Here is a 26,658-nt window from a genome sequence, read left to right on the forward strand (position 1 = left end):
GAACCAGCTGTCGCGAGAATTCGATGTAAACAGACCGGTCCCCGTGAGGTACGACTCCCAGCCTGAGACACCCAAGTGACGTGCACAGGCTTCTGCGGCATGATGCTTTTTGACAAGGCCGCGAAGGTGCTGTGTCCAAAGGAAAACAGACATGTTTGTAACTCCTCCCTACCTGCCTGCGTTCGCAACCGAACCTTACACCCCGGCTTCACCCGAACTCACATACTGTTGTGTTTTCCCTCGAGCCCCAGCGGATTGGATCACTTCAGGAGGCGGGTCCGCCTCTTTGCTACTTGCTGGTTGGCGAAGCTGACCTCTAAGGGCGGTGCCCAGCTGCGGCCAGTTTGCTTCTGGGATTGGCTAGAAAGGTAGTTCCGCTGAGGCGTGGTAGGAAGTGGTAACCGTCAATCACGAGGGGAGACTCCAAACAGTGAGTCTTGAGCTGGAGAGCAGCGTTTTACCGGCGGCGCGGCCGGTGAGAGGGCTGGCGGTGCTGCGGCTTTGAGGAGGCTTGGCGAGGACGTGGGACGAGCAGCGTGAGGGGAGAGGGCTTGGCTGGTAGGAATTCGACGAGGTAGAGCTGTGGAAATCGGAGGGGGAGGGGAGGAAGGGCAAGGGGCCAGAGGGCGGCCGGGGACAGCGGTGGCTCAGCGTTGGAGGTGAAATGGGTAACGCCGTGCTGATGTCTTTCAGGAGAGTGGGGCCTGAGGGGCTGGCGAGGGTCGTCCTCAGGAGACAGGGCCTTTAAACACAGTTCTTGGGAGCCTGTGTTTCGAGAAATAAAGGGTGGAATGGAAATGAGAGGGCTCAGGGGCTGGAGGTGAAGATACCCACTGAGGAAGGGGTACCTGGGCTAGTTGGGGCACAGGGTGTTTTGGTTGTAGCAGATGGGACTCATCAGTTTGCGAGTTTTCAAATAAGGTGATAGAATGCTCCCTGCTTAGAGGAGATGCTTTTAAGGGCTTTCAAGATTAGTTCCAGGCTGTGGGCTTTCCTGAGCCGTGTAAGAGATCTTTAATATTGCTGTCTCTTTTAATCTTAACCACATACAGTCCATGCTTTGAAAACCTCCCCAGTGATTCAGATGCTTATTAGACATTCAAGGATCAGGATTCAGTGATGAGACTGGAAGGGCTTCTAATGTCATATATGTTTTTATTACTTATTTAGACTCTGGTGATTAGGTTACAATAGCAGAGGTTACAAATATGATTACAAATGAGGTTACAAATATGATTTTGATAGTCTTGTTAAATTGTGACTGCAGTCTTTTTAAAATATATATATATATTTGACATATAAATTACATGAGTTTCAGGTGTACAACATAATGATTCGATATTTGTATACACTGCAAAATATCACCACAATAAGACTAGTTAACATCCATCAGGATACGTAGGCCATTTTACTCCTATTTTCCCAACACTCTTAGTTGGAAGGTAGTACCTCACTGTTCCATTTGGTCTTAAAATATTATACCATGTATATTTTTATTATCTCAATATAAGATTTCAGTAAATTCTTTAATTTTGGCTCGCAAAGTTAGCATATTTGTTTTTATAAAGTGATCCTGTGCTAGACTTTCCATCCCTTCCTAGTTTATGTTAATAGTAGATCAGGGACTTCCTTGGTGGTGCAGTGGTTAAGAATCCACCTGCCAATGCAGGGGACACAGGTTCGAGCCCTGGTCCGGGAAGATCCCACATGCCGCGGAGCAACTAAGCCCGTGCTGCACAACTACTGAGCCTATGTTCTAGATCCCTCAAGCCACAACTACTGAGCCCGTGTGCCACAACTACTGAAGCCCACGCACCTAGAGCCCGTGCTCTGCGACATGGAGAAGAGAAGCCACCGCAATGAGAGGCCTGTGCACCGTAGTGAAGAGTAGCCCCTGCTCGCCACAACTAGAGAAAGCCCGAGTGCAGCAACGAAGACCCAACACAGCCAAAAATAAACAAACAAACAAAAACAATAAAAAAGCAGTAGGTCAGAGGGTCCTGCAAGGGTCTTAACTAGTTTTGTGGTTCTGAGCCTTGGTCCAAATAAGAAAACCTCATAGTAGTTTGAAAAATCTTTTATCTACTTCTTCCTCTTCTGCACTCCCCTCTTTTAGGTGTAATAGGAATTGCTGGGAAATTTTCCTACATTTTAGGACCTAACATTTAGGTATTTGTGACAAGGGATCTCTAGTGAGCAACCATGTATCTTTCTCCCGACCCCCAACAATAATGATCCATTATTTTCTGTCTTTTTGTTCTGGAAACAGGTTTTGTGAATGAAGCAATGGCTACAGATTCCCCCAGAAGACCCAGTCGTTGTACTGGTGGAGTCGTGGTTCGCCCTCAGGCTGTCACGTAAGCAAATTTCAGATAAGCCTGATAGGTAAAGGAAAGATTACTCAGAATAGTAACTAACATTTAGGTTTCCTTTCTAAGCAGTACTTACTTTTGTAAAATCTGTTTAATTTTGGCTTTACATGATGATAAACATCAAACATCGTTGCCAAGGCCAAATAAAAGCAGTAATTGGAGGGTCAGTTTGATGTATTTAGCACATTTATAGAGTACTTGAAAAGCACTGTATTTTGTCCTTGAGTACTGCTTTTTCAAACCTCAGGTTTAACAATTAGTGTCATTAAATCAGTTTAGTGGATCAAGACCATTATTCAAAAAATGAAATAGAATATAGTAGAAAATATAGTTGGGAGTTAGTATTGTGTTCTGACACGCACATAGATAATATGCATTCATATGTATGTATATGTTTTCTGGATTGTGATGTATCACTCTAGGTCTCAGTCAGAAAGTTTCAAAGTGAATGTCATAAAGAGTACATTTCTATATTTTAAGCATTTTTTTGACAAAGCATGGCTATACTTTGCAGTAGCTTATAATCTAATGTAGTTTTTTTTTCTTTTTTTCTTTGGCTGCGTCGGGTCTTAATTGCGGCACATGGGATCTTTGTTGTGGTGTGGGGGCTTCTCTCTAGTTGTGGCTTGTGGGCTCTAGAGTGCACACGGGCTTAGTTGTCCCACGGCATGTGGGATCTCAGTTCCCTGACCAGGGATCGAACTGGCGTCTCCTGCATTGGAAGGCGGATTCTTAACCACTGGACCGCCAGGGAAGTCCCTAATGTAGTTTTAAGCTGTGTATACTTGCAAGCACTCTAATGAATAAAAAAGTTGCCAGCAAAACAGCATGGGAATTTAGAGGGAATATTTTGTGTTTTTTAATTATTTATTTATTTAAAAATTTTATTTATTTATGGCTGCGTTGGGTCATCTTTGCTATGTGCAGGCTTTCTCTAGTTGTGGTGAGCGGGAGCTACTCTTCGTTGCGGTGCGCGGGCTTCTCATTGTGTGGCTTCTCTGTTGCGGAGCATGGGCTCTAGGCACGCGGGCTTCAGTAGTTGTGGCACGTGGGCTCGGTAGTTGTGGTTCACGGGCTTAGTTGCTCCATGGCATGTGGGATTTTTCTGGACCAGTGCTCAAACCCATGTCCCCTGCATTGGCAGGCGGATTCTTAACCACTGCGCCACCAGGGAAGTCCTTATTATTTTTTTAAAATTTTGATTGGAGGGAATATTTTAGTGGGAGTATTTTAGATCTGAAAAGGTTTCATTAAGAAGCTAACATTTGGACTTCCCTGGTGGCGCAGTGGTTAAGAATCCGCCTGCCAACGCAGGGGACATGGGTTCGAACCCTGGTCCGGGAAGGTCCCACATGCTGTGGAGCAACTAAGCCCGTTCGCCACAGCTACTGAGCCTGCGCTCCAGAGCCTGTCAGCCACATATATTGAAGTCTGCGTGCCTAGAGCCCGTGCTCCGCAACAAGAGAAGCCACCACAACGAGAAGCCCACGCACCACAGCGAAGAGTAGCCCCCGCTCACCGCAACTAGAGAAAGCCTGCACACAGCAACAAAGACCCAATGAAGCCAAAAATAAATAAATAAATTTTGAAAAAGCTGACATTTATCGTGTAATTTAACGGCTGAATACAATTTGGGCAATTAGAATCAAGGGCACATTTTCGGCAAAGGCAATGGAGTAAGCAGAGGTGGGAAAGGCAAGCTATTTTCATAAATGGAATCTAGGGAAGTTGACCTATTTAAAGGAGGTTGGGGTGGACAATTAAGACCCTTGAATACCTGGCTAAGGAGATAAAGTTTGCTTTCTGTCTTTCAAAGTGTTAATAAGGGAATTGTAGCATTTTGAATTATTTCCCTTGAGCAGTTTAGCATGTTACATAAAATTGCCTTCTCAGACTAACAAAAAATATATGTATAGTATGATATTTCACCATTATACTTGCTTTTTTTTCCCTCCTGCATTTCCCAGGGCTATATATTTCTTTGCTAACTGTGGACCATGGCAACTGGCTAAGCATATTATTAGCTATGAGTTAGGTACTGTTGTAATCTTCATTTTACAGATGAGGAAACCAAAGCAGAGAGAGAAAAGTTTTCCTTGGTAACATCCAAGAAGGGAAACCTGGATCAAACCCAGGCAGTTTGTCTTCAGAGTCTGTGTGCTTATGCACTATTCTATGCTGCCTCACCATATGGTATTCCACATATATTGCTTTTTGTTACACAATACATAATTTTAGTGTTTTTTGAAGTTCTTTATTCAGTATTCTTTTAACAATAATGCTTGAGCATCTACTCTGTGGCTAAGTACTGGCTTATAGATTCTGGAGATATAAGGTAAATATGAGAGATGGATTCCTTTCTGTAATAGAGTTTGCATTCTAGTGGAGGACACAGTAAGTAATTACAGGCTCTGATCAGTGCCCAGTGTGCTATGTTAGAGAACAGCATTAGGGAGTATGATTTAAGGCCGTCAGGGAAGGCCTCTCTGAGGAGGTAACACTTAGGCTGGAGATCTAAAAGGCAGGGAAGAATTTGCGAAGGGATCCATGCAGAAAAAAAGCTGGTGTAAAGGTCTTGATTCAAAGAAGAGCTTGGTGTAGTCTAAGAATTGAAGTTGCATGTGACTGAAGCAGAGTAAGTTACAAGAGTGGGAGAAAAGTGAGGTTGGAGAGGTAGGCCTAATCAAAAATTTTTTTTAAGGCCTACTCAGTTTTTGTAGGTATCTAAGGCATATTGCCTTTTTAAAAAATAGGATTTAGGGTAACTCACATTATTTTCTTCAAATGTAATTTTTCACATTTCTCTGAAATGAATTTGATTTGGTATATATTTTGAAGAAAAATTTTTTTCCTCCATTTGCTGATCTCCATATATTTCCCATTTAAAATATCTTAGTGTCCTTAATAGTTCTTCACCTTTATGCATTTTGATATTTTCCCATACCTTATCCACACCAAAAGTTCTGTGAGGACTGTTTAATAACTCCTTCTAATGCCTGCATCTGCAGCAAAATATAGATTCATTTTGCTAGATACAGGTAAGGGACTAGGTTCTTAACCAGTTTAAAGAGAAGGTCACTAAATACTGAGTCATCAGCAACAGTTTTTCTTGCTCTAACTAGGGCATTCTTCTGCTCTGACTCAAGAGGACGGTCTTGCTTTAGCCAAGTCTTCTGTCAGCACTCTTTCAAATATGAGTTAAAAGTTCTATCTGTATCAAAATAAGAGAGCGTGCGGCCATAAAAAAGAATCAATTATTGCTATTTGCAGCAACATGGATGGACCTAGAGATTATCATACTGAGTGAAGTAAGCCAGGCAGAGAAAGACAAATGTCATATGATATCACTTATACGTGGAATCTAAAGAATAATACAAATGAACTTTTATATTTCAAAACAGAAACAGAGTCACAGACATGGAAAACAAACTTACGGTTACCAAAGAGGAGAGAGAGAGAGAGGGATAAATTAGGAGTATGGTATTAACAGATACACACTGCTATATATAAAATACATAAACAACATGGATTTACTGTATAGCACAGGGAACTATATTTAATATCTGGTAATAACCTATAATGGAAAAGAATCGAAAAAATGTATAACTGAATTACTTTGCTGTACACCTGAAAATAACACAATAATGGAAATCAACTGTACTTCAATTTAAAAAAATAGAGCATGACTTTTTATTTATTTTTATTTTACTTTTAAAAATTTAAATTTATTTTTGGCTGCGTTGGGTCTTCATTGCTGTGCGCGGGCTTTTCTCTAGTTGCAGCGAGTGGAGAATACTCTTCGTTGCGGTGCACGTGCTTCTCATTGCAGTGGCTTCTCTGGTTTTGGAGCACGGGCTCTAGGCGTGCAGGCTTCAGTAGTTGTGGCTCGTGGGCTGTAGAGCGCAGACTCAGTAGTTTTGGCGCACAGGCTTAGTTGCTCCGCGGCATGTGGGATCTTCCCAGACCAGGGCTCAAACCCGTGTCCCCTGCATTGGCAGGCGGATTCTTAACCACTGTGCCACCAGGGAAGTCCCTAAAAAAAAAATGGAGCATGACTTTTAAGAAGAGATAATGTTTGGGAATTCCTTGGCAGTCCAGTCCCTGGCTGGGGAACTAAGATCCCACGAGCCCCATGGTGCGGCCAAAAAAAAAAAAAAACAGAAAAGAAAAGATAAAGTTAAAAAATTTTAAAATCTCATTTGCATTTAATAACATATATAAAGAAATTAAGAAAGCAGGTTAGCAGAATTATCAGACGATGAGAGTTGTTTCTTCTTTTTTTTAGTATTATGAATAACTTTATTAAGGCTTGTAGAAAGAGCGTTTCCATGTTTCATATTAAGCTGTCATGATAAATTTTATCCATTTCACCCTTTTTCAGGGAGCAGTCCTACATGGAAAGTGTCGTGACTTTTCTGCAGGATGTTGTGCCCCAGGTAAGTGTCTGTGTGGTTTCAGAAATAGTAGGCTTTACTGTTGGCCAGGGAAGCTCTGAAATATTCTGTTCCCTAAACTTGACACCAGTATCGCCAACTTTAGACTTTTGATGTTTTAGCATCCCAAGCGTTGGTAGGGTAGAACCATACTTGCTGTTATTATTAGATGTGCCTTAGTTTTGTGCTGACGGTGGCATAATTATTATTCCTTAGCCCTTGCTTTACTAAGAGTAATCAAGGTGCGATATTAGCTGAGAGATGGGGCTTGGAACTGTCTATTTGGGTTCTCTTTCCAAAATCTTTCTCTTGTCCTAGTTAAATGTTGCCTGTTGGAAGTGAAATAAGCAATATATGCTTTGCATCTGGTTAACTAGATACTATATTAACTAAATACTACACTGAGGTCAAATCTATATCACTTTCCCATTGAGCAGTAGTTTTATGCCAATTATAGCTTGCCTTGTTACTCTAACTTATAAGAGAGTAAGCCCTTTACTGTTCCCTCTATGTAAATGTGAGAATAAAGAATGAGAGGAACCCTCCTGGGATCACCTCTAGTGCACCGTCTCTCAGACTTAAATTAACATAGGTGTCGCTTGGCACACTTGTTAAAAATAATAATTTCCAGGCCCATCTCCCAGTGAGTTTGACTCAGGGGAATTAAGGTGGCATCCAATAACTTGTGTCTCTAGGAAGAATCTCAGGTGATTCTTGTGAAACAGTATCTTTGGGAAACACTGTTTAGTGGAACTACTGAAGGAAAAGGTTTCTGTGTTTTCTCCTGTGATGATGTCAGTGTTCAGACTGCTGTGGTATCTGTAATTGCACTGTTCAAAAAGAACATTCAGGGCTTCCCTGGTGGCGCAGCGGTTGAGAGTCCGCCTGCCGGTGCAGGGGACACGGGTTCGTGTCCCGGTCTGGGAAGATCCCACATGCCGCCGAGCGGCTAGGCCCGTGAGCCATGGCCGCTGATCCTGCGCATCCGGAGCTTGTGCTCCGCAACGGGAGAGGCCACAACAGTGAGAGGCCCGCGTACCGCAAAAAAAAAAAAAAAAGAAAAAAAAGAACATTCATAGATCCAGTGTCCCAGCTTTATGAGAAGGTCCTACCTAGAAAAGTCTAAAATCCAGATTTCAGTTGTATTAATAAATTGTATTCATCAAATAAGGGAAAGTATCAAGGCATGTTTGGTATTCCTTTATTATGTTCGGTCAACTTTAATGAAAATAGGCCACAATGACAAGGTCTGTGGGGCATGTAAGGAAAAATAAATGCTTTCTTTTCTTGAGGAACTTGGTTAAGAAGGGAAGTCAAATGGCTTGAAGCAGTCAGAGGTAATAGCAACATATCACTAAGTGTTGCACATGATAGTACAGACTGAATATGTAATTGCTAAGGGAATGCATAGCAAAGAAAGCGTGAAGGAGTCAAGTTCCGAAGGACATTGGAAGTAGCGTTAGTTGAAATGAATGGCAAGGTTGGGAATCTGATGGTAAAGGAAACTGCCCAACTGGATATGGTAGGCATATCCATATGTGGCTGTGGAGAATCTTGTACTCTGTACAGTACAGACTTAGAGAACAATCAGGGGCCGAAATCCAACTTGGTCTTCTACAAACCGCACCTTTCTCTTAAGCCCTGAGCCCTGACGTGAGGCTAGTTCCAAGGAAGGGGCATTTAAAAATATTGGTAATTTGCCTGCTATAGAGTGCCCCTTTATCAGATTTTTACAAAGGCACCTTTTGTGCTAGTGGAAACCCTGCGTAGCAAGCAGTTTTTGTTGGCTGGAGGAGAGAGGCTGCGGTCAGAGGCTTTGAGGGAATAGTTGGAGAGTTTGCTAGAGAAACAAGAATACTGGGTTGAGCAATAGATTGAAAATAGGGGGCTGCTAAAACTGATAGGGTAAAAATGCCAGAAGGTAGAAGGTTAACTTAGTTTTTATGAGGATTATACATTAGAAAGGGGATAATCTATGCCGTTGACTGTGAAGACTGGGATCAGAGTTAAGTCACTTCAGAAGTAAAGTTGTAGTCCCGGATCTCAGAATTAGAATATTCATTTAAGAAATTTATGTTAGGTAAGTCATTCTAGTGACTGTGGAAAGAAAGCAAAAATTCAGGCACTACTGGTCAGGTGCTGTCTTAAGTTGGGGAATACTCAGTGCCTGTCCTTAAGGCTTCATGGTCTAGTGTAGCCATCAGGCAGACTCTGTAAAGGGCCAGAGAAGCTTTGCAATTCATACAATGTTATTTTTTGCTTTTTAATTTTTTTTTTTTTTTTTCGGTATGCAGGCCTCTCACTGTTGTGGCCTCTACCGTTGCGGAGCACAGGCTCCGGATGCGCAGGCTGAGCAGCCATGGCTCACGGGCCTAGCCGCTTCGCAGCATGTGGGATCTTCCCGGACCGGGTCACGAACCCGTGTCCCCTGCAGTGGCAGGCGGATTCTCAACCACTGCGCCACCAAGGAAGCCCTGCTTTTTAATTTTTATTTTTGGCTGCGTGGGGTCTTTGTTGCTGTGCGCGGGCTTTATTTGCAGCAAGCAGGGGCTACTCTTTGTTGCAGTGCGCGGGCTTCTTATTGCAGTGGCTTCTCTTGTTGTGGAGCATGGGCTCTAGGCACGCAGGCTTCAGTAGTTGTGGCACGCGGGCTCAGTAGTTGTGGCTCGTGGGCTCCGGAGTTTAGGCTCAGTAGTTGTGGCTCACGGGCTTAGTTGTTCCGTGGCATGTGGAATCTTCCTGGACCAGGGCTTGAACCTGTGTCCCCTGCATTGGCAGGCAGATTCTTAACCACGGCGCCACCAGGGAAGTCCCTCATACAATGTTTGTTATAACTACGCAGCACTGCTTTTTATGTAAAAGAAAGGGTGTGGCTGTGTTAAAATAAAACTTTATTTATGAACACAGGTCGTGGCCAGATTTGGTGACCCATGGTCTCCTTTTTTCCACATTTAATCTGTAATGCCCCATTGGCAATTTGTGGTGATACATTTGGAAAATGATATATTTTTGCTGATGTTATGTTGCAACTCCTGCCCTATTCTGGGAATTATCAAATTCATGGAGCTTAGAAATTATTCTCTGGGTCTCCAGATATGCCTAAAAGGGAGAAAATGTGTTGTTAGACTGGTATCAGCTTCTTCAGCTGTCATAAATAGAGTGAGTTCCTACTGTGTCATTGACGCAGATGTCATTGACAGCTGGTAGAAGCCCTAACTGTGCCGTTTGATATAATAGTTGTACTTCTGAAAATTTATTTTAAAAAAATTCAGCAAATAAAAAAATTAAAGCTCAGAACTTTTCATTTCAGTGAGAAATTTTGACATGTTTCAGTGTGAAAAATTGTAGCCTGCCCAAATGTCAGTAGCAGTCAAGCAAATTGTGATATGTTGCCCCTATAGAATAATTTGCTGTGATTAAAAATTATACTTTTGACAAATAGCACACAATGGAAGTTACTTTCTCTCCAGTGAAAAAATAAAACACAACATATCTATAGTGATTGTTGCTGTGTTTTTTAAAATTGAACAATAACTTTGTGCTTATGAACGTGTATATGCGTTAGAAACCGGATAAGAAATAAAAGGAGAAATAAATCCTGTACTCAGTAATGGGGTGAAAGTTTTCAACCATAAATAAGAGAGCTAGAGCAGTTGGATTTTGGTTGGAGAAGGAGGGCTAAAAATCAGTGCTGGGGGGAGAAATAAACTTTTGTGTGGCAGCGCACTGCCCTCCAGTAAGATAGCAAATAAACCTGGATGGGCACTGGGTGAGTCTGTGCTTCACTGACAGTAAAATACCTAAACATGAGCAAAGGATATCATAGAAAGCTGAGAGGCAAAATGACGTGCTGTCATATGCCTTCTTGATGCCAGTCTGCAGGAGGGCACACAAGAAGCAACCCTCTTCAGTCAACTTCACAGAATTTTTAAAAAAATGCTTAGTAAAGAGCACTGTGTCTGCTAAGGAGAGAGGAAAACTTGAAGACATAGCAAAAGTATGCAGGCCTCATTATGAAAGTTTTGTTTCCCCCTGAAGGGGAAAGAAAAAAGTTTAAGAATCTCAATTCACTGAAAGGCCTCTTTTAACCTTGTTTCGTGCTGCATATCGGCCAGAAATCAAAGGAGAGCACCGTGCAAATGTTGCAGAGGAATTGGGAGAATGTCGAGTAATGCAGGTGATTAGCAGCCTTGTAATAAATCTGCTAAATGGAAGAAGATATTGTATATGTTATAGCTTTACCAGATTAAGGGAGAGCCTGACATAGGAAAAAAGAGGTGGTCCTAAATGAATGTGGTATCCTGGATTGGGTCCTGTAGCAGAGAAAGGACATGAGTGGAAAAACTGCTGAAATCCAAATAAAGTCTGGGGCTTTAATTAGTGGTAATGCACTGGCGTTAGTCTCATAGCTTTGGCAGATGTACCATGGTAGGGTAAGATTTGGTTAGGTTAGATTGTTAACAGTAGGGGAAACTGGCTGAGGAGTATATGAGAATTCTGTACTGTTTAGTAATCTAAAATTATTCCCAAAGAAGAAGTTTATATTAAAAAGGAGAATTTTCAAGAATGAAGAGAGCAAGACCAAGGGAGAAGAGGAAGAAGTTGAGGATGAGATGGTTGAAGATAAAGTAGATGAATTAGTTGGTTCTAGTGCAGGTTTTCCTTTTCTCCAAAGGAATTAACTGCCCTATACACAACTTGTTTTCTTAAACAATTGAAATCATAAGGATGTGTAAGATAACTTTTTTTTTCTTTTTGCATAGTAAACCTACTATTAGAGTAACCCTGTCTTTTAGTAATATTTTCAATGGCCGTTAACCTTGTGCGGTAGAGGAAAAGGGCTGTAAAACTGCATGGAAATTTAAAGCAAGTTGTGTATAACACAGATTATATATGGAATAGTGGTTTTTGAATGCTTTTGATCCAGCCTATATTAAATAATTGTTCTGTGAACTGAAGACCACTTTATAACTGAAAACGTTGCAGCTTTTTGTTGACGTTCTAAGTGCTTGCAAGTGTATACAGTCTAGAAAATCTAGACAATTTTAAATAAAAACATTTGATTTGAGGAGAGATGACTCCCTTTGAATATTGATGGGTACCGTTGATACTTTTCCTGTGACTTCACAGCAGTTCATGCTTATCTTTGTGACCCTTGCAGGCTTGCAAGAAAGCTAATAGTTTGGGTCCAGAGGCCAGATAAGAGACTGAAAAGTAATACGTTTTTTTCTACCCCCCAACCCTGGCCATGCCCTCCACCTGGAACTGGTGGTTAGCAGAAAGTAATGCTCTTGACAATTCTAGGTAGAGTGTAATTGCCTGATCATAAACACCTGGGAACTAAATTGATACCTGTGGTAGTTTGGTGTATTTCTTCAGTTTTATTTGTTGACCAGTATAGGAGATTAGTTTTTTGAGTACCTTTGAATTAGAGTGATGCTTCCTAGTAGACTATGATTATTGTATTTTAGGTTTCTGTAATTCTTAGGCTAAAAACCCTTTTCTGACCAAGCTTATCAGACTCCTGGGTAAGTTTCTTTAAAAATAAAAATATTACAAAATGTGCTAGTTCTCAAGATGTAGGATTGGTGAGGTTGGAGGGGGATAGTGTTGGCCTTATTTAAGTTACTTTTTGTTTTGAACATCAGTTAATATTTGAACTGTAAAACATTTTCATTCAAGTGTTTCTGTTTACTATGCAGGCTTACAGTGGAACACCTCTAACAGAAGAAAAGGAGAAAATAGTCTGGGTCAGATTTGAAAATGCAGATTTAAATGGTATGGTTTTAACTTTTGGGGGGCATATGAATTAAATGTTTGTTTGAGGTTTACCTGATTCCAAAAAAAGAACGCTTACTTTTCGTCAGATTACTTTTTCTTTAAGTGACTTTTTAAGTTTTCAAAATAAATTTATTTTTAATTTAAAAAGTAACATATTCAACTACAGAAACTTGATTAGAACTAATATTGTATTGTACAAGTCTTAGAGTCACTGTAACATGTAGTGCCTAGCCTTAAACTTCAAGTCCAAGTGAGATAACAATTTCTTAGAAAAGAAGTTTTTGTAATTCCAGTTTGGTTACTTGTATAGGATTTATAACTGCGAAATAATCATTAGTGTTGAACTTTTTAGACTTTAAAATTATTTTTCTGAGCAGAATGTGTGCCAGTTCAAGGCCTGTTTGTTCTCAGATACCTTCCATTTCATTGCTCCTTCCTGCTCCCTCTTGCAAGGGGGCTGCTTCTTGTCTGTTTCCCAGGCTGCCATGTCTGTTTTCCTCTGGCAGGGTTTGGGAGGCACTGGTGGGTAATTGAAAGGGAGGATGGGAGAAAGGGAAGAGTATTATTCCCTCTCCCTCTCTGTCAGCAGCTGCATTTCCTCTGTGGTTTTCACTTCACCTCGGCAGCTCCACTGGGGTTCCAGTTTCTGCCAGGTGACTCTAGCGCCCTGCCCTCCTCCCGGTCTCCCTAGTGTAGGGGTGGTAATGGCTTCCTGCCATTGCTAATCCAGTAGGTTGCCTCACAGTTCCTTTTTTGGCTTCTTAGCAATTCTGTAATCTGTGTAACGAGTTGTCTGTATTAAATTCCCAATTATGAATACACTGAGTTGTTTTCACTTGGACCTTGATGGATACCATACTCTTGAGTCTTAGTCTCCTCTGAGACTTTTAAAATACCATATTTTCCTTTAAAAGCTACGGTCCAGGATGCGGGAGGCTGTGTCACTTCTGCAAATAGGTTTCTTTTGAATTTTGGATTCTCTGTCAGCTGGTTTGTTTAAATGACAACTTGTGCCCTCTGTGGAGAATAACACATTCATTTGTATAGGTGATTATTTATGATATATAAACTTTTCCTACACTATTTCTCTTTGAAAGCTTATTCTATTTAAAATTTCCTTTCTTTTTATGACTGTCGAATTTCCTTGTTTACTAGTATATTCTTCTTTTCTTTCTTCCTTTTCCTTCTTTATTAATAACTATTTAAGTGTCGGTCATCTTTTGTTTTCTATCACCGTTTCCTCATAATTCATACTCTTTTCCCTCCTGGAAGTATATTTGCTTTGTGGATGTTAGAATGTATTAGAGGACTTTCTTGATTTAATAACAAAGAAAATGTGGTCATGGTCTTGAAAATATTAGCCAGATAATAGCAAAAACTTGTACAGCGTATGCAAAATGCTAAAAATAATTTAAAAATCACAAAATTGGGGAATTTCCTGGCAGTCCAGTGGTTAGGACTTCACACTCTCACTGCTGAGGGCCTGGGTTCAATCCCTGGTTAGGGAACTAAAATCCCATAAGCCATGCAGCGTGGCCAAAAAAAAAAAAAAAAACAACCACAAAGTTATCTTTAAAAAAATGTCATCAAAATAATCTTTAGGCAAGGTTTTTTTTGTTTTGTTTTGTTTTTAAACAACAAATAAGAATTGCTGGTGTAATAATGCTCTATAAAGCATTTGCTTTATTGAAGTAAAATGCATCTGCATCTGGAAATGTAGATGGAAACTGCTTATTTGGTACTTTGTGTTCTGTTGAACTTATAATGGTTGTCCTTAATTTAGTATCCCATATCCCCGTTGACTTACTAAACTTTTAAGTTTATACATCTTCCTGTTAAATACTTTAACACATTCACTTGTCCTTTGGTCTCGCCTTTCTATATCATATTGATAGTGTATGAAATTTTGTCCTGGTTTTTCAAGGATATACTTTTTATTATCTCTAGCCCTAGGGGGTGTGTGTGCATGTGTGCACATGTATGTGTATGGTTGTGTTTGTTTTAAGGCAATAGTAAATATTACCAAGATATTTGATCCTCCTTAACTGCCCCAATCTCTCATAACATTTCCTTTTTTTTTTGGTCATGCGGTGTGGCATGTGGGATCTTGGTTCCCCGACCAGGGATCGAACCTGTGCCCCCTGCGTTGGGAGCATCGAGTCTTAACCATTGGACCTCCAGGGAAGTCCCTCTTAGAACATTTCTTGAATTTGTCTCTTATTTGTGTTCTTTCTTCAGGAATGTTTTATTTAGGTGTTTGTGTGGCAGACCTTTGGAGATATTTATAATTGAAAGAAAATTTGGCTGTGGGAAAGAAAAAGTAGGGTTCATTGGCTGCAAGTCCAACATCTCCTTGAATAAAGCTAACAAGGACTAACTTTTCCATTGCATTAGAGATTCTTGATCAGCCAGTCTGCCCTTCCCTGGTTGTGCCTGCTGCAGCTGGGATGCAATTCCTTGTTCATTGCCTTTGTCTTTCATGATATCCTAAGGGAGACAGTGGAGGGGATTCTTCTGATTGCAGCCATATTAGCTTAGCAGGCTGCTTCTTTGTAGAGCAGTTATGGGTACCCAGAGATTGTATTAGGTATTTAGGCTTCTCTTTGCTAGACTGGGAGTTTTTCTGGCAAAACAATTTAGAAGTCTTCTACCTGTCTGTAGATTTAAGTTATTTTATCATATTAATGAAACTCTGTTGCTATTAATTTAAAACTTGCAGTGTTCGAATTGAACTCTGCTCTGGTGATTGCTTTCTGTTTATTCCAGCAGGCCTGAGAGCTCTGCTTTTCTGCTTGAAATTATAAAGTGGTGCCAGTTGGCCCCTTACCTCCAGGCTGCAGCCCATTTGATTATGGGCTTGTTGTGCTTGGGGGTGGAGTAGGTAACAACTTTTACAGGGGATACTTCTAAGGAGCCTGGCTTATTGAGATTCTCCAGTCCTGGATCCTTCTAGGTATCTGCATTCCTAATCAATGTACTAACTTTGGTTTGGTGTTAGGTAGAGACTACTACTTTTGGAGTTTATTAGAAAGTGAGATTAAGGCCCTTTGTATCATGGTCATTGTTCTGTTTTTGCTTTCAGGCAGCCTGATTTATACCTAAGATTGTTTTTCTTAAGGCACTGTACTGAAAAAGGTATAAGAAGTAGCCAAAGCAGGTTATTTATTTATTTATTTTTAATTAATTAATTAAGTTTTGGCTGCGTTGGGTCTTCGTTGCTGCGCACAGTCTTTCTCTAGTTCCCACGAACGGGGGCTATTCTTTGTTGCGGTGCGCTGGCTTCTCGTTGCGCTGGCTTCTCTTGTTGCGGAGTGCGGGCTCTAGGCACACAGGCTTCAGCAGTTGTGGCATGCGGGCTCAGTAGTTGTGGCTCGCGGGCTGTAGAGCTCAGGCTCAGTAGTTGTGATGCACGGGCTTAGTTGCTCCACGGCATGTGGGATCTTCCCAGACAAGGGCTTGAACCCATGTCCCCTGCATTGGCAGGCGGATTCTTAACCACTGCGCCACTGGGGAAGTCCCTTTTTTTGTTTTTCTGTTTGTTTGTTTGGGGATTTTAGTTCCCCGACCAGGGATCGAACCCCAGGCCCTTGGCAGTGAGAGCACAGAGTCCTAACCACTGGGCCACCAGGGAATTCCCCGTTATTTGTATTTTAAAAAGAGCACTCTGACTGAAATATGGAGTTTGGTAGGCAGTGGTGGAGGCAGGAAGCCACTCAGGCTTTTGCAGTAGATGTTGTAGACAGGGGTGGTGGTGATGTAAGAGAGCTGTTTAGGAGCTTGGTCATAGATTTATTGCTAGAGGGAAGGAAGAAGGCGGTTCCTGATCTTGCTATCTGCATAGATAAACATGCTATTCACCAAAATAGGGAGCTCTGGAAGATCAGGTTTGGGGAGGAAATCCTGATCTTTGAGTGGAATTTGATCTTCTACCGAGACATGCAAAAACCCACACTGAGGAAGTCACTAGCAGATACTGACTGAAGCAATGGTTGGAATGAGATCACTTGGGGAGCGTATACTGTGAGAAGAAAACAGAGTTTAGGAATTTGCTTTGAGTAACTCCAATATTTAAAGAGTAGTTAGAAAAGGATGAGCCAGCAGAGAAAATGGTGAGCATCGGTTATAGCTGCTGAATAATCTTAACAAGATGTGCTTGAAAAACATATTGGATTCAACAACTTGGAGGTTATTGGTGACCGTAGCAAAAGTCACTTGGGAGGAGTGTTAGGGGCAGAAACACATTCTGAAATGGATTCGGGGTGAATGAGAGATGAAAAACAGATGACAGTTATAAATAGATGAGGAATTTAGCTTCTAGAAGGAGAGGAAATGAAGTCAAATAAAGGGGGAGGGATATTACTGCTTTATGATTTTTTTAAAAACTTATTATGCAAATATATCATGGTAAATAACACAAAAATATGGATCAATGAATGAATTTTTACAAATCCAACACCTGTGTAGACATCACCTAGGGTAGGAATGTTGCTACCTAATTGCCTAGTGATTTTGAATTTCATGTAAATAGAATTGTTCGGTATATAGGCTTTTGTGTCTAGCACATTACGCTTTTTGCATATTATGTCTGTGAGGTTCATCCATGTTACAGTATATGGTAGTGGGTCATTTTTTTCTGTGCTGAATAGTCTTCCATTGTATCCGTGTACCACTGTGCTTGTCCATTCTCCTCTTGATGGACATTTGGATAGATTCCAGCTTTTGGGTCTTTATAGTAATGCTGCTGTGAGTATTCTTATCTCTTGATGTATATGTGCTGAGGCTTCTAATGAGTATATACCTAGAGTGGAACTACTTGGTCAAGGGCATGGTATCTTCAACTTGAGTATATATTGTCAAACTGTTTTCCAAAGTGATTGTACTGATTTACAGTTACTAGCAATAAATAAGCAGCCTCTTCACTCCATATCCTGCCACCACTTGGTTTTGTCATTGTGGTTTTAATTAGCACTTCCTTGATTACAGATGAGGTTGAGCCACTTTTCATGTGCACTAATGATTTGACTATCCTATTTTTGAAGTGTTTTTCCATGTCTCCTGCCTATTTTTCTACTGACTTATCTTTTTCATACTGATGTTTGTTATATGTATTAGATGAATCCTTGTGTGGTTATAGTTGTCTCTTCTCCCATGCTGTGGCTTGGCTTTTCACTCTTCTGGTAAGGGTGGCTCATGAGTAACAGAAGTTCTTCATTTTAATGTAATAAATTTAATGTAGAATTTGCCTATCTTTTATGCTAAGAGTTTTTTTGTGTTCAGTTGTAAAGTTGTTCCCTGTACCGTGATCATGAAAATACGTTTCTACGGTGTTCCTCTAGTATTTTATTAACTTTACCTTTGTCATTTACATCTAAAATTCCCTGGTATTGATTTATTTGAAATTTTAAAAATTGTTTTTCAGTAAGAAGTTCTGAAGTATTTGGAAGACATTTAAAGGAAAGCAAACAGGAAGCTGAAATCACAAAACTAGTATTTTTTTTAACAGTACTTATAATTATCAGCACAAGTAAGGTTTTAAAGATCAAACTCTCTCAGTAGAGTACAAGTACCAAGTACCACCCCACTACACACAAAGAGTAGACTACAGAACCTAACAGAGCGCCACCAAATTGCCTCCTTGCTATTCTTAAATACAGGAAACATAATCCGGACTTTCCTGGTGGCTCAGTGATTGAGAATCTGCCTGCCAATGCAGGGGACACGGGTTCGATCCCTGGTCTGGGAAGATCCCACATGCCGTGGGGCAACTAAGCCCGTGTGCCACAACTACTGAGCCTGTGCTCTAGAGTCTGCAAGCCACAATTACTGAGCCCGTGTGCCTAGAGCCCATGCTCTGCAACAAGAGAAGCCACTGCAATGAGAAGCCTGCGCACCTCAATGAAGAATAGGCCCACTCACCGCAACTAGAGAAAGCCCACGTGCAGCAAGGAAGACCCAACGCAGCCAAAAATAAATTAAAAAAACAAAAACCGCACAATTCTTTTATAGTGAACTATATGCCCAGTGTGTTCAGATATAGCAGGATTTAATTCTTATATGTAAAGGAATATAATTTTTCTTCTATTGCTAAATTTGCATATATTAGAAATTCTAGATGGTTATATGTCATATTTATATTTAGTTAACTTTGGTAAAATATTTTATTTTCATTTATCATTTACAGGTGGTTTTATTCCTGATATTAGTATTTCCTAGATATCAAGTGAGAGTTTGATTTTTATTTATTTTTTTTTACTGCAGCATGATTTTATAACAACAGTAATAACATCAACATAGGGCTTCCTATGCCTGATACTATTCTAAATGCTTTTTGTATTATCCCATTTAACTCTTACAACAATCCTTTGAGATATGAGTATGATTACCTTCATTTTACAGGTGAGGAAACTGAGGAACATTAACAGTACTAAATTTCACAGACTCTTGTGTCTACCTACTTATACAAGACCTCTAGCTGTTTGCAAAACCCTCTCCGCATCTTGCTCTTCCCTGTCCTCTGCCTGTTATTTCTCAGAGTGTCCAGATGCAACTTGTGAACCCACACAGTTCATGTTGTGTGCTTCTGCTGGGCACTTCTCCTTCTGTGCTTTTACCTGGCACTAGTTTCCTACTGGGTACTGCTGTCACTGTGTTAGGTTCTGTAGTCTACTTTTTGTGTGTAGTGGGGTGGTACTTGGTACTTGTACTCTACTGAGAGAGTTTGAGTTTTAAAACCTTACTTGTGCTGATAATTATAGGTACTGTTAAAAAAAAATACTAGTTTTGTGATTTCAGCTTCCTGTTTGCTTTCCTTTAAATGTCTTCCAAATACTTCAGAACTTATTGAAAAACAATTTAAACAGTTGTTACCGCCAGTAACATTAAAGAAGTGTACTTGTTTTTGTTGATTGGCATTGTCTTTTTTTTTTTAATAGATCTTTATTGGAGTATAATTGCTTCACGATACTGTGTTAGTTTCTGTTGTACACCAAAGTGAATCAGCCGTATGCATACATCTGTCCCCATATCCCCTCCCTCTTGAACCTCCCTCCCACCCTCTCTATCCCACCCCTCTAGGTCATCGCAAAGCACCGAGCTGATCTCCCTGTGCTATGCTGCTGTTTCCCACTAGCTAACTATTTTACATTTGGTAGTGTATATATGTCAGTGCTACTCCTACTTTGCCTCAGCTTAACCCTCCCACCCCATGTCCTCAAGTCCATTCTCTATGTCTGCATCTTTATTCTGCCCTGCAACTAGGTTCATCAGTACCATTTTTTTTTAAGATTCCATATATATGTGTTAGCATACGGTATTTGTTTTTCTGTCTCTGACTTACTTCACTCTGTATGACAGACTCTGGGTCCATCCAGCTCACTACAAATAACTCAGTTTTGTTTCTTTTTATGGCTGAGTAATATTCCATTGTATATATGTGCCACATCTTCTGTATCCATTCATCTGTCGATGGACATTTAGGTTGGTTCCACGTCCTGGCTATTGTAAATAGTGCTGCAGTGAACATTGTGGTACATGTCTCTTTTTGAATTATGGTTTTCTCAGGGTATATGCGCAATAGTGGGATTGCTGGGTCATATGGTAGTTCAATTTTTAGTTTTTTAAGGAACCTCCATACTGTTTTCCATAGTGGTTGTATCAGTTTACATTCCCACCAGCAGTGCAGGAGAGTTCCCTTTTCACCACACCCTTTCCAGCATTTATTGTTTCTAGATTTTTTGATAATAGCCATTCTGACCGGCACTAGGTGATACCTCATTTAGTTTTGATTTGCATTTCTCTAATAATTAGTGATGTTGAGCATCTTTTCATGTGCCTCTTGGCCATCTGTATGTCTTCCTTGGTGAAATGTCTATTTAGGTCTTCTGCTCATTTTTTAATTGGATTTTTTGTTTTTTTGATATTGAGATCCATGAGCTGTTTGTATATTTTGGAGATTAATCCTTTGTCTGTTGTTGCATTTGCTAATATTTTCTCCCATTCTGAGGGTTGTCTTTTTAATTTGCTCCTTTGTTACTTAATTCTAATGTAGATACATCAAGAAATCTGGAATTTCATGAAATACATAGCACAGGGAATGAGCCACCTTTGCTGATTATGATTGGCTACAGTGATGGAATGCAGGTCTGGAGCATCCCTGTAAGTATGAAGATGGTTGAATCCCTGAAATATAATACTTTTCAGCATGCTAGCTGGTGTGAAACCTGGCGATATTTTCTCTAAGGTCTCATCCATTTATTTTGCAAGCAATTGCTAAGAGACCGCTGTGTGTGGAACCCCATACTAGGCCCAAGGGCTAAGGGGAAAATGGGAAATTAAAGATGTTGTAAATGATTTGTAAAGTGGGCCAGCAATTGTGGGAATCACTTTACATGGAATATCTAATTTCTTATCATAGTAACTCTACCTAGTTGGTGTTATTATTATCTTTTCCTGCATTTTTACAGAAGAGTAAAGAGGCTTACAGAAGGCTTTTAAAAAAAATAGTGATCATTTTTTGAATCAGTTAAAACATTCACATGGTTCAAAATTCAGGAGGTATAAGTGGGTAACAAAACTCCCTACCACTACTCTCCCCAATTTCCCTTATCTTGAGCAGTTTCTAGTTTTCTAGGATTTCTAGTTATGTTTCTTTTCCTTATAGCTATATTTTATGCTAATAAGAACATATATACATATAATTCTCCCAGCCTGCCCTTCCTTAACAGAAGGGAACATATTATACAACTCAGTCTGTACATTGCTGTTTTTTACTTATAAATCAGTATTCAGAGAGCTTCTCTATGGAATTTATAACTGCTTATAATTCTGTTTTTTGGATTTTCCTTAATTTACATAACTTGTTTCCTTTTATTGGAAAAACTTAAAATTCCCCACCTCCACCCCCTTTCTGCTATTAGAAACAGTGATGTAATACATGAATTTGAACAAAGGTTATTTTGTGTCTGTGTATCTATATAGGATAAGTCATAATTTTAATAAATGTTTTAAATTGCCAAATTCTATTCCCAGTTTCCCTCTTCAATCCTACGTGTTCCTCTTTGGAATGACCAAAAATAAAATGTACTAAAAGAGGAAGAGGCTTGGTAGGATCACAGCTCAGTGAAGTGTAGTAGGGACTGCATACTTCGGCGTGTACTTAGTTATATTCTGCTCTTTGGCATGGCCTAGATATCATGTCTCTCCTCCAGATTTTGGGGTGTGGGGGGGAGTTGGCAGGTGGACCCTTTATTGTGTGTTTTTTTTTTTTGCAGTTAGAGGTCTGGAGCCAATAGAATTTTAATTTGTGCCTTTAATAGATGCATTTACCACATTGTTTGAAGCCTCTTGTTAGTGGGTGGTTCAGCTAGAATTTTTTTCCCTTTTTGATTTTTTTGCACATTATGGTTACTTCTTAAAGGATTTATAAGCAAACATATATTACCTCAAATTTAATGAAATTCAGGATGTTCCTGAATGCAGAATTTGGCTAAAAGATTATTAAGTAATGAATACATTGAACTGCATAATTCTTTAATATTCTAAGTAAAATTATTGTTTATTCTTTGATAAATCACTTATAATAAACTTTGGTCTTCCATCTAATCTTATAATAATTATATATCATATTATTAGTATTTAGGATTTTAGGTTTTATATTTCTTTCTTTTAAAGATTGGCATTATTTTGCAGAGATAGAAGAATCCTGTTGGTATGTCATGGAATGCGTGTCCTCGTGTTTTTGCCTTTGGGGGTGTGTAGTTGACGTTTTTTCAAGGCCCTGCAATGTTGTTTGTAATTTAAGTATCACGCCAAAGGCATAGACGAAGGACTTAAAAGCGTTGACAGTCTTTGCTTGCTTGCTTTTTCCTACCAAGAGAAATATTTCTAGCTTGTGTTCAAGAGGAGAGGATTTTGTGAATTTAACTTTTTCTTATTAATAGAGACTACATTTTGATTCTTTACACTGTTGACAGACTTGAAGGCAAAGAGGAAGCTAGAGCTTTAACAAGCTTGGGCCTTGTGGGATTAGGGATGTTGACTGGATTGAGCACATTTCTTTGGTGGTACTCAGGCTACCCACTTGCTTTGGTTATAATTAGAGGTATCACTTTTAATAGTTAATTTGTGTCTGGTTCTGAGTAACTTAAAGGTCTTATGAGGAAATTACTTCTTTACAGTAATTCTTATGCCCAGATTGTATTTTGAGAGATTTAAATAATCTTTTCTTCATGGAATTTTCATTGACAACAGTTGTTTTTATTTATTTGTTTATTTATTTGGCTGCATTGGGTCTTAGTTGTGGCATGCGGGATCTTCATTGTGGCATGCGGGATCTTTTGTTGCAGCTCACGGTCTTCTCTCTAGTTGTGGTGCGTGGGCTCCAGAGCATGCAGGCTTAGTTGCCCCGTGACATGTGGGATCTTAGTTCCCTGACTAAGGATCGAACCTGAGTCCCCTGCATTGGAAGGTGGATTCTTAACCACTGGACCCCTAGGGAAGTCCCTGACAGTTGTTTACTGTTGTAGTAGTATAGCCCCGTGAGGACTGGTTCAAGAATTAGAAGGCAGTTTGGAAAAATAAGCTCCTTCTGTTGCACTGATTGAGCTCTTACTATGTTCAGAGAACTTTATATACACATTATCTCATCTGTTGTATACTGTGAGGGAGAAGTTATCCTATTTTACAGGTGGTAAGGTCACACTACTTATAAGAGGTGGAATTGGAATTCAAACCCAGTTCTGACTTCAGATTCAAAGCCCATGATCTAAGAGCTCTATTTCCCCTATGTGATAGCAGAAGATATGCCATGCAAGTAGTATGGCACCTTAGTTTTAGTTTTCATTGTAATAGGTTACGAAGGACCTTCATATATTCATCTTTTATAGACTAGTGTGACTGTTACCCATTACTCTAACTAAACCCTTCTGAAACTTGTTTATCACTAGTCAGTTATTCAGTAATCATTTAAGTGTTACCATGTGCTAGACACTGGGGAGCTTATGTTGGTCAACCTAGAAATAATCCTGGCTCTTAGGGATCTTCGCAGACCATAAATTGTATTTGCTTTTCAGTAAGTGCGGGTGGCCAGAAATCAAACCCTGTCCAAACTACAGCTCAGTTTTTTCTTCAAGTTTGTGCACAGGGTTCCCTTCTGTTGATTTTATGTAACTGTCCCACCTGTGAGTCTCAGATTAAGAAAATAAACATCCTGGCTAAACATGTAAAAAAATTGTCTATTTATGTAAGTGCACAAATATGAACAAAGCTTAGATGATATCTAGGAATATAGTTAAGTGGAGTTAGCTCAGAAGCAGAACTGTGCAGAAGTAATTTCTCTACTGCCCAATCACTACCACTTTGTATATGAGATGGCTGCAGGAAAACACCAGCTTTCATAGCTTTCCCAAGCTGTCAGGCCCCTTCTTTCAACACATCTGATGCAACATAAGAAAGAATGATTATTTGTGATGTTGATATTCTGGATACATAGGCCCTTTTCCCACCTGTGCCTAACAGTGACATTGCCTCTTTTTGGTAATGTAAATATAGGCTCTCTTGCTTAAAATTCTTAATTAAAAAAAAAAAGTCAAAGTTATACATGTGCATGGACTAAAGACCGAGTAATTTTATGGGAGTCATATGAAAAAAACAGTAGTTGTATATTCTTCCTTTCTTAACTCCCATAGTTCTTTCAGCTCTTGTTATCTTTGCATTTATTTCAGTTATTTTATTTTATTTATTTTAAAAAATATTTATTTATTTATTTATTTGGCTGTGCCAGGTCTTAGTTGCAGCACACGGGATCTTTGCTGCCACATGCAGGATCTTTAGTTGCGGCATGTGGGCTCTTAGTTGTGGCATGTGGGATCTAGTTCCCAGACCAGGGATCGAACCCGGGCCCCCTGCATTGGGAGCGAGGAATTTTAACCACTGGACTACCAGGGAAGTCCCTGGTGGGGACTTCAGTTATTTTAAAATATCTTGCTTACATTCTCTTTTTTTTTTTAATATCTTTATTGGAGTATAATTCCTTTACAATGCTGTGTTAGTTTCTGCTGTATAACAGAGTGAATCAGCTGTACATAAACGTATATCCCCATATCTCCTCCCTCTTGCGTCTTCCTCCCACCCTCTCTTGCTTACACTCTTGATTTTTTTTTTCGGCCAGTTTTACACATAGATTGACTTGATGCCATGAACTGTGAGAACGTAAAAATTGTTCATTTATTCATTACAATTCTTGGATAAAGTATGTATTTTGAGCAAAATAGATATGGCCTTTGCTCAAATGGAGCTAGTAGGAGAAATGGATTTAAATAAAAATAAATTAATAGGGCTTCCCTGGTGGCGCAGTGGTTGAGAGTCCGCCTGCCGATGCAGGGGACAGAGGTTCATGCCCCAGTTCGGGAAGATCCCACATGCCTCGGAGCGGTTCGGCCCGTGAGCCATGGCCGCTGAGCCTGCGCGTCCGGAGCCTGTGCTCCGCAACGGGAGAGGCCACAACAGTGAGAGGCCTGCGTATGGAAAAAAAAAAAATTAATAGACAAATTGTAATATGAAGAAAATAATAAGAGAGTATATATAATAAGGAAGTGGCATAAAAGTTAATTAAGACTTAGCCACAGTAAGATTGGAACAGCAAGTAGTGAAGTCAGAGGCTCTGAGGTGGAAATGTTCTTTTCTCTCTACTGGGACATTGATTTAGATTTCTTAAGTTTTTTTCTTCTTAAAGAATATTGAGATAAATATCTTTATGATCATGTAATTTGGAGAGTTCATTAAAAGTAAATATACCAAAACTCTTGATAGATTTACCAAATTGCATTCTTGTAAAGCCATGCCATTTATTCTCACCTCATTCATTTATTAATTCATTCACTCAGAAAAGATTTATTGATTGCCTTTTATATGTCAGACCCTGTTCAAGGTGCTGGGAAAACAACAATGAGCAAAACAAAACCATTGGGCTTCCCTGGTGGCGCAGTGGTTGGGAGTCCGCCTGCCGATGCAGGGGACACGGGTTCGTGCCCCGGTCCGGGAAGATCCCACATGCCGTGGAGCGGCTGGGCCTGTGAGCCATGGTCGCTGAGCCTGCGCATCCAGAGCCTGTGCTCTGCAACGGGAGAGGCCACAACAGTGAGAGGCCCGCATACCGCAAAAACAAAACAAAACAAAACAAAACAAAACCATTATTCTTATGGAATTAGAAATCAAATCATTCTAGGTAGGTGGGTTGGAGGGTGGGGAAGATGATAATAAACATGTACCATGCTTGGATAATAAACAAGTTACCAAGTGTTAAGGTGTGGTGGTTGATATTGTTGTGGGTTGCTATATTATATGAGGTGGTCTTGGAAAGCCTCTCTCAAAGACCCCCTGAGCAGAAGTGTGGAGGAGTGATACTTATGGGTATTTGAGGGAGGGGCATTCAAAGGCAGTGCTCTCTCATAGGATTATGTTGTTATTTTAAAAATTTTGTTTATTTTTGGGTCTTTGTTGCTGTGCGCAGGCTTTCTCTAGTTGCGGCGAGCGGGGGCTACTCTTCATTGCGGTGTGTGGGCTTCTCATTGCAGTGGCTTCTTTTGTCGCAGAGCGCAGGCTCTAGGGTGCGCGGGCTCAGTAGTTGTGGCACACGGGCTTCAGTAGTTGTGGCTCACGGGCTCTAGAGCTCAGGCTCAGTAGTTGTGACACACGGGCTTAGTTGCTGCATGGCCTGTGGGATCTTCCCGGACCAGGGCTTGAACCCGTGTCCCCTGCATTGGCAGGCGGATTCTTAACCACTGAGCCACCAGGGAAGTCTGGATTATGTTTCCTATATTAAAGAACAGCAAGGAGGCAATTTGGTGGAACTAGGTGGAGAATGCTAATGGTGTCTCAGAGGTGGTGGTGGGCTAGAGTTTTGTAAGGTAAAAGCTTACAAAATGAGCTTTGTACCATTGGAAGAACTTCAGAAGTTTCGCAGGGAAAACACCTATGCCCACCACCTAGATTATACCATGAAAATTTTTACTATACTTAGTCTCCACCTGTAGATCTTATTGGATGCATTTCAAAGTGAATTGCAAACATCAGCA

At 40.2% G+C, this 26,658-nt stretch overlaps 1 protein-coding gene across 13 annotated transcripts in view; it reads left to right on the forward strand.

The window, feature by feature from the left end:
- The first annotated feature begins 401 nt into the window (after positions 1–401).
- Positions 402–26,658, forward strand: part of BCAS3 (BCAS3 microtubule associated cell migration factor) — a 575,920-nt gene continuing 549,663 nt past the window's right edge. For 10 of the 13 annotated variants that reach the window (XR_007473338.1, XM_049701668.1, XM_033431617.2 and 7 more), the window contains exons 1-5: positions 403–558; positions 2,270–2,357; positions 6,754–6,808; positions 12,508–12,583; positions 20,634–20,740. Coding sequence is in view for 12 of the 13 variants with exons in the window: in XM_049701668.1 (XP_049557625.1) it covers positions 2,287–2,357; positions 6,754–6,808; positions 12,508–12,583; positions 20,634–20,740 (309 nt within the window). In the remaining variant the exon portion in view is untranslated. Of the gene's footprint in view, positions 575–2,269; positions 2,358–6,753; positions 6,809–12,507; positions 12,584–20,633; positions 20,741–26,658 lie in introns of all 13 variants that reach the window. The other 3 variants (XM_049701671.1, XM_033431625.2, XM_049701669.1) reach the window with 2 other exon arrangements.

Source organism: Orcinus orca, chromosome 19, assembly GCF_937001465.1.
Source record: "Orcinus orca chromosome 19, mOrcOrc1.1, whole genome shotgun sequence".
Classification (NCBI taxonomy): Eukaryota; Metazoa; Chordata; class Mammalia; order Artiodactyla; family Delphinidae; genus Orcinus; species Orcinus orca.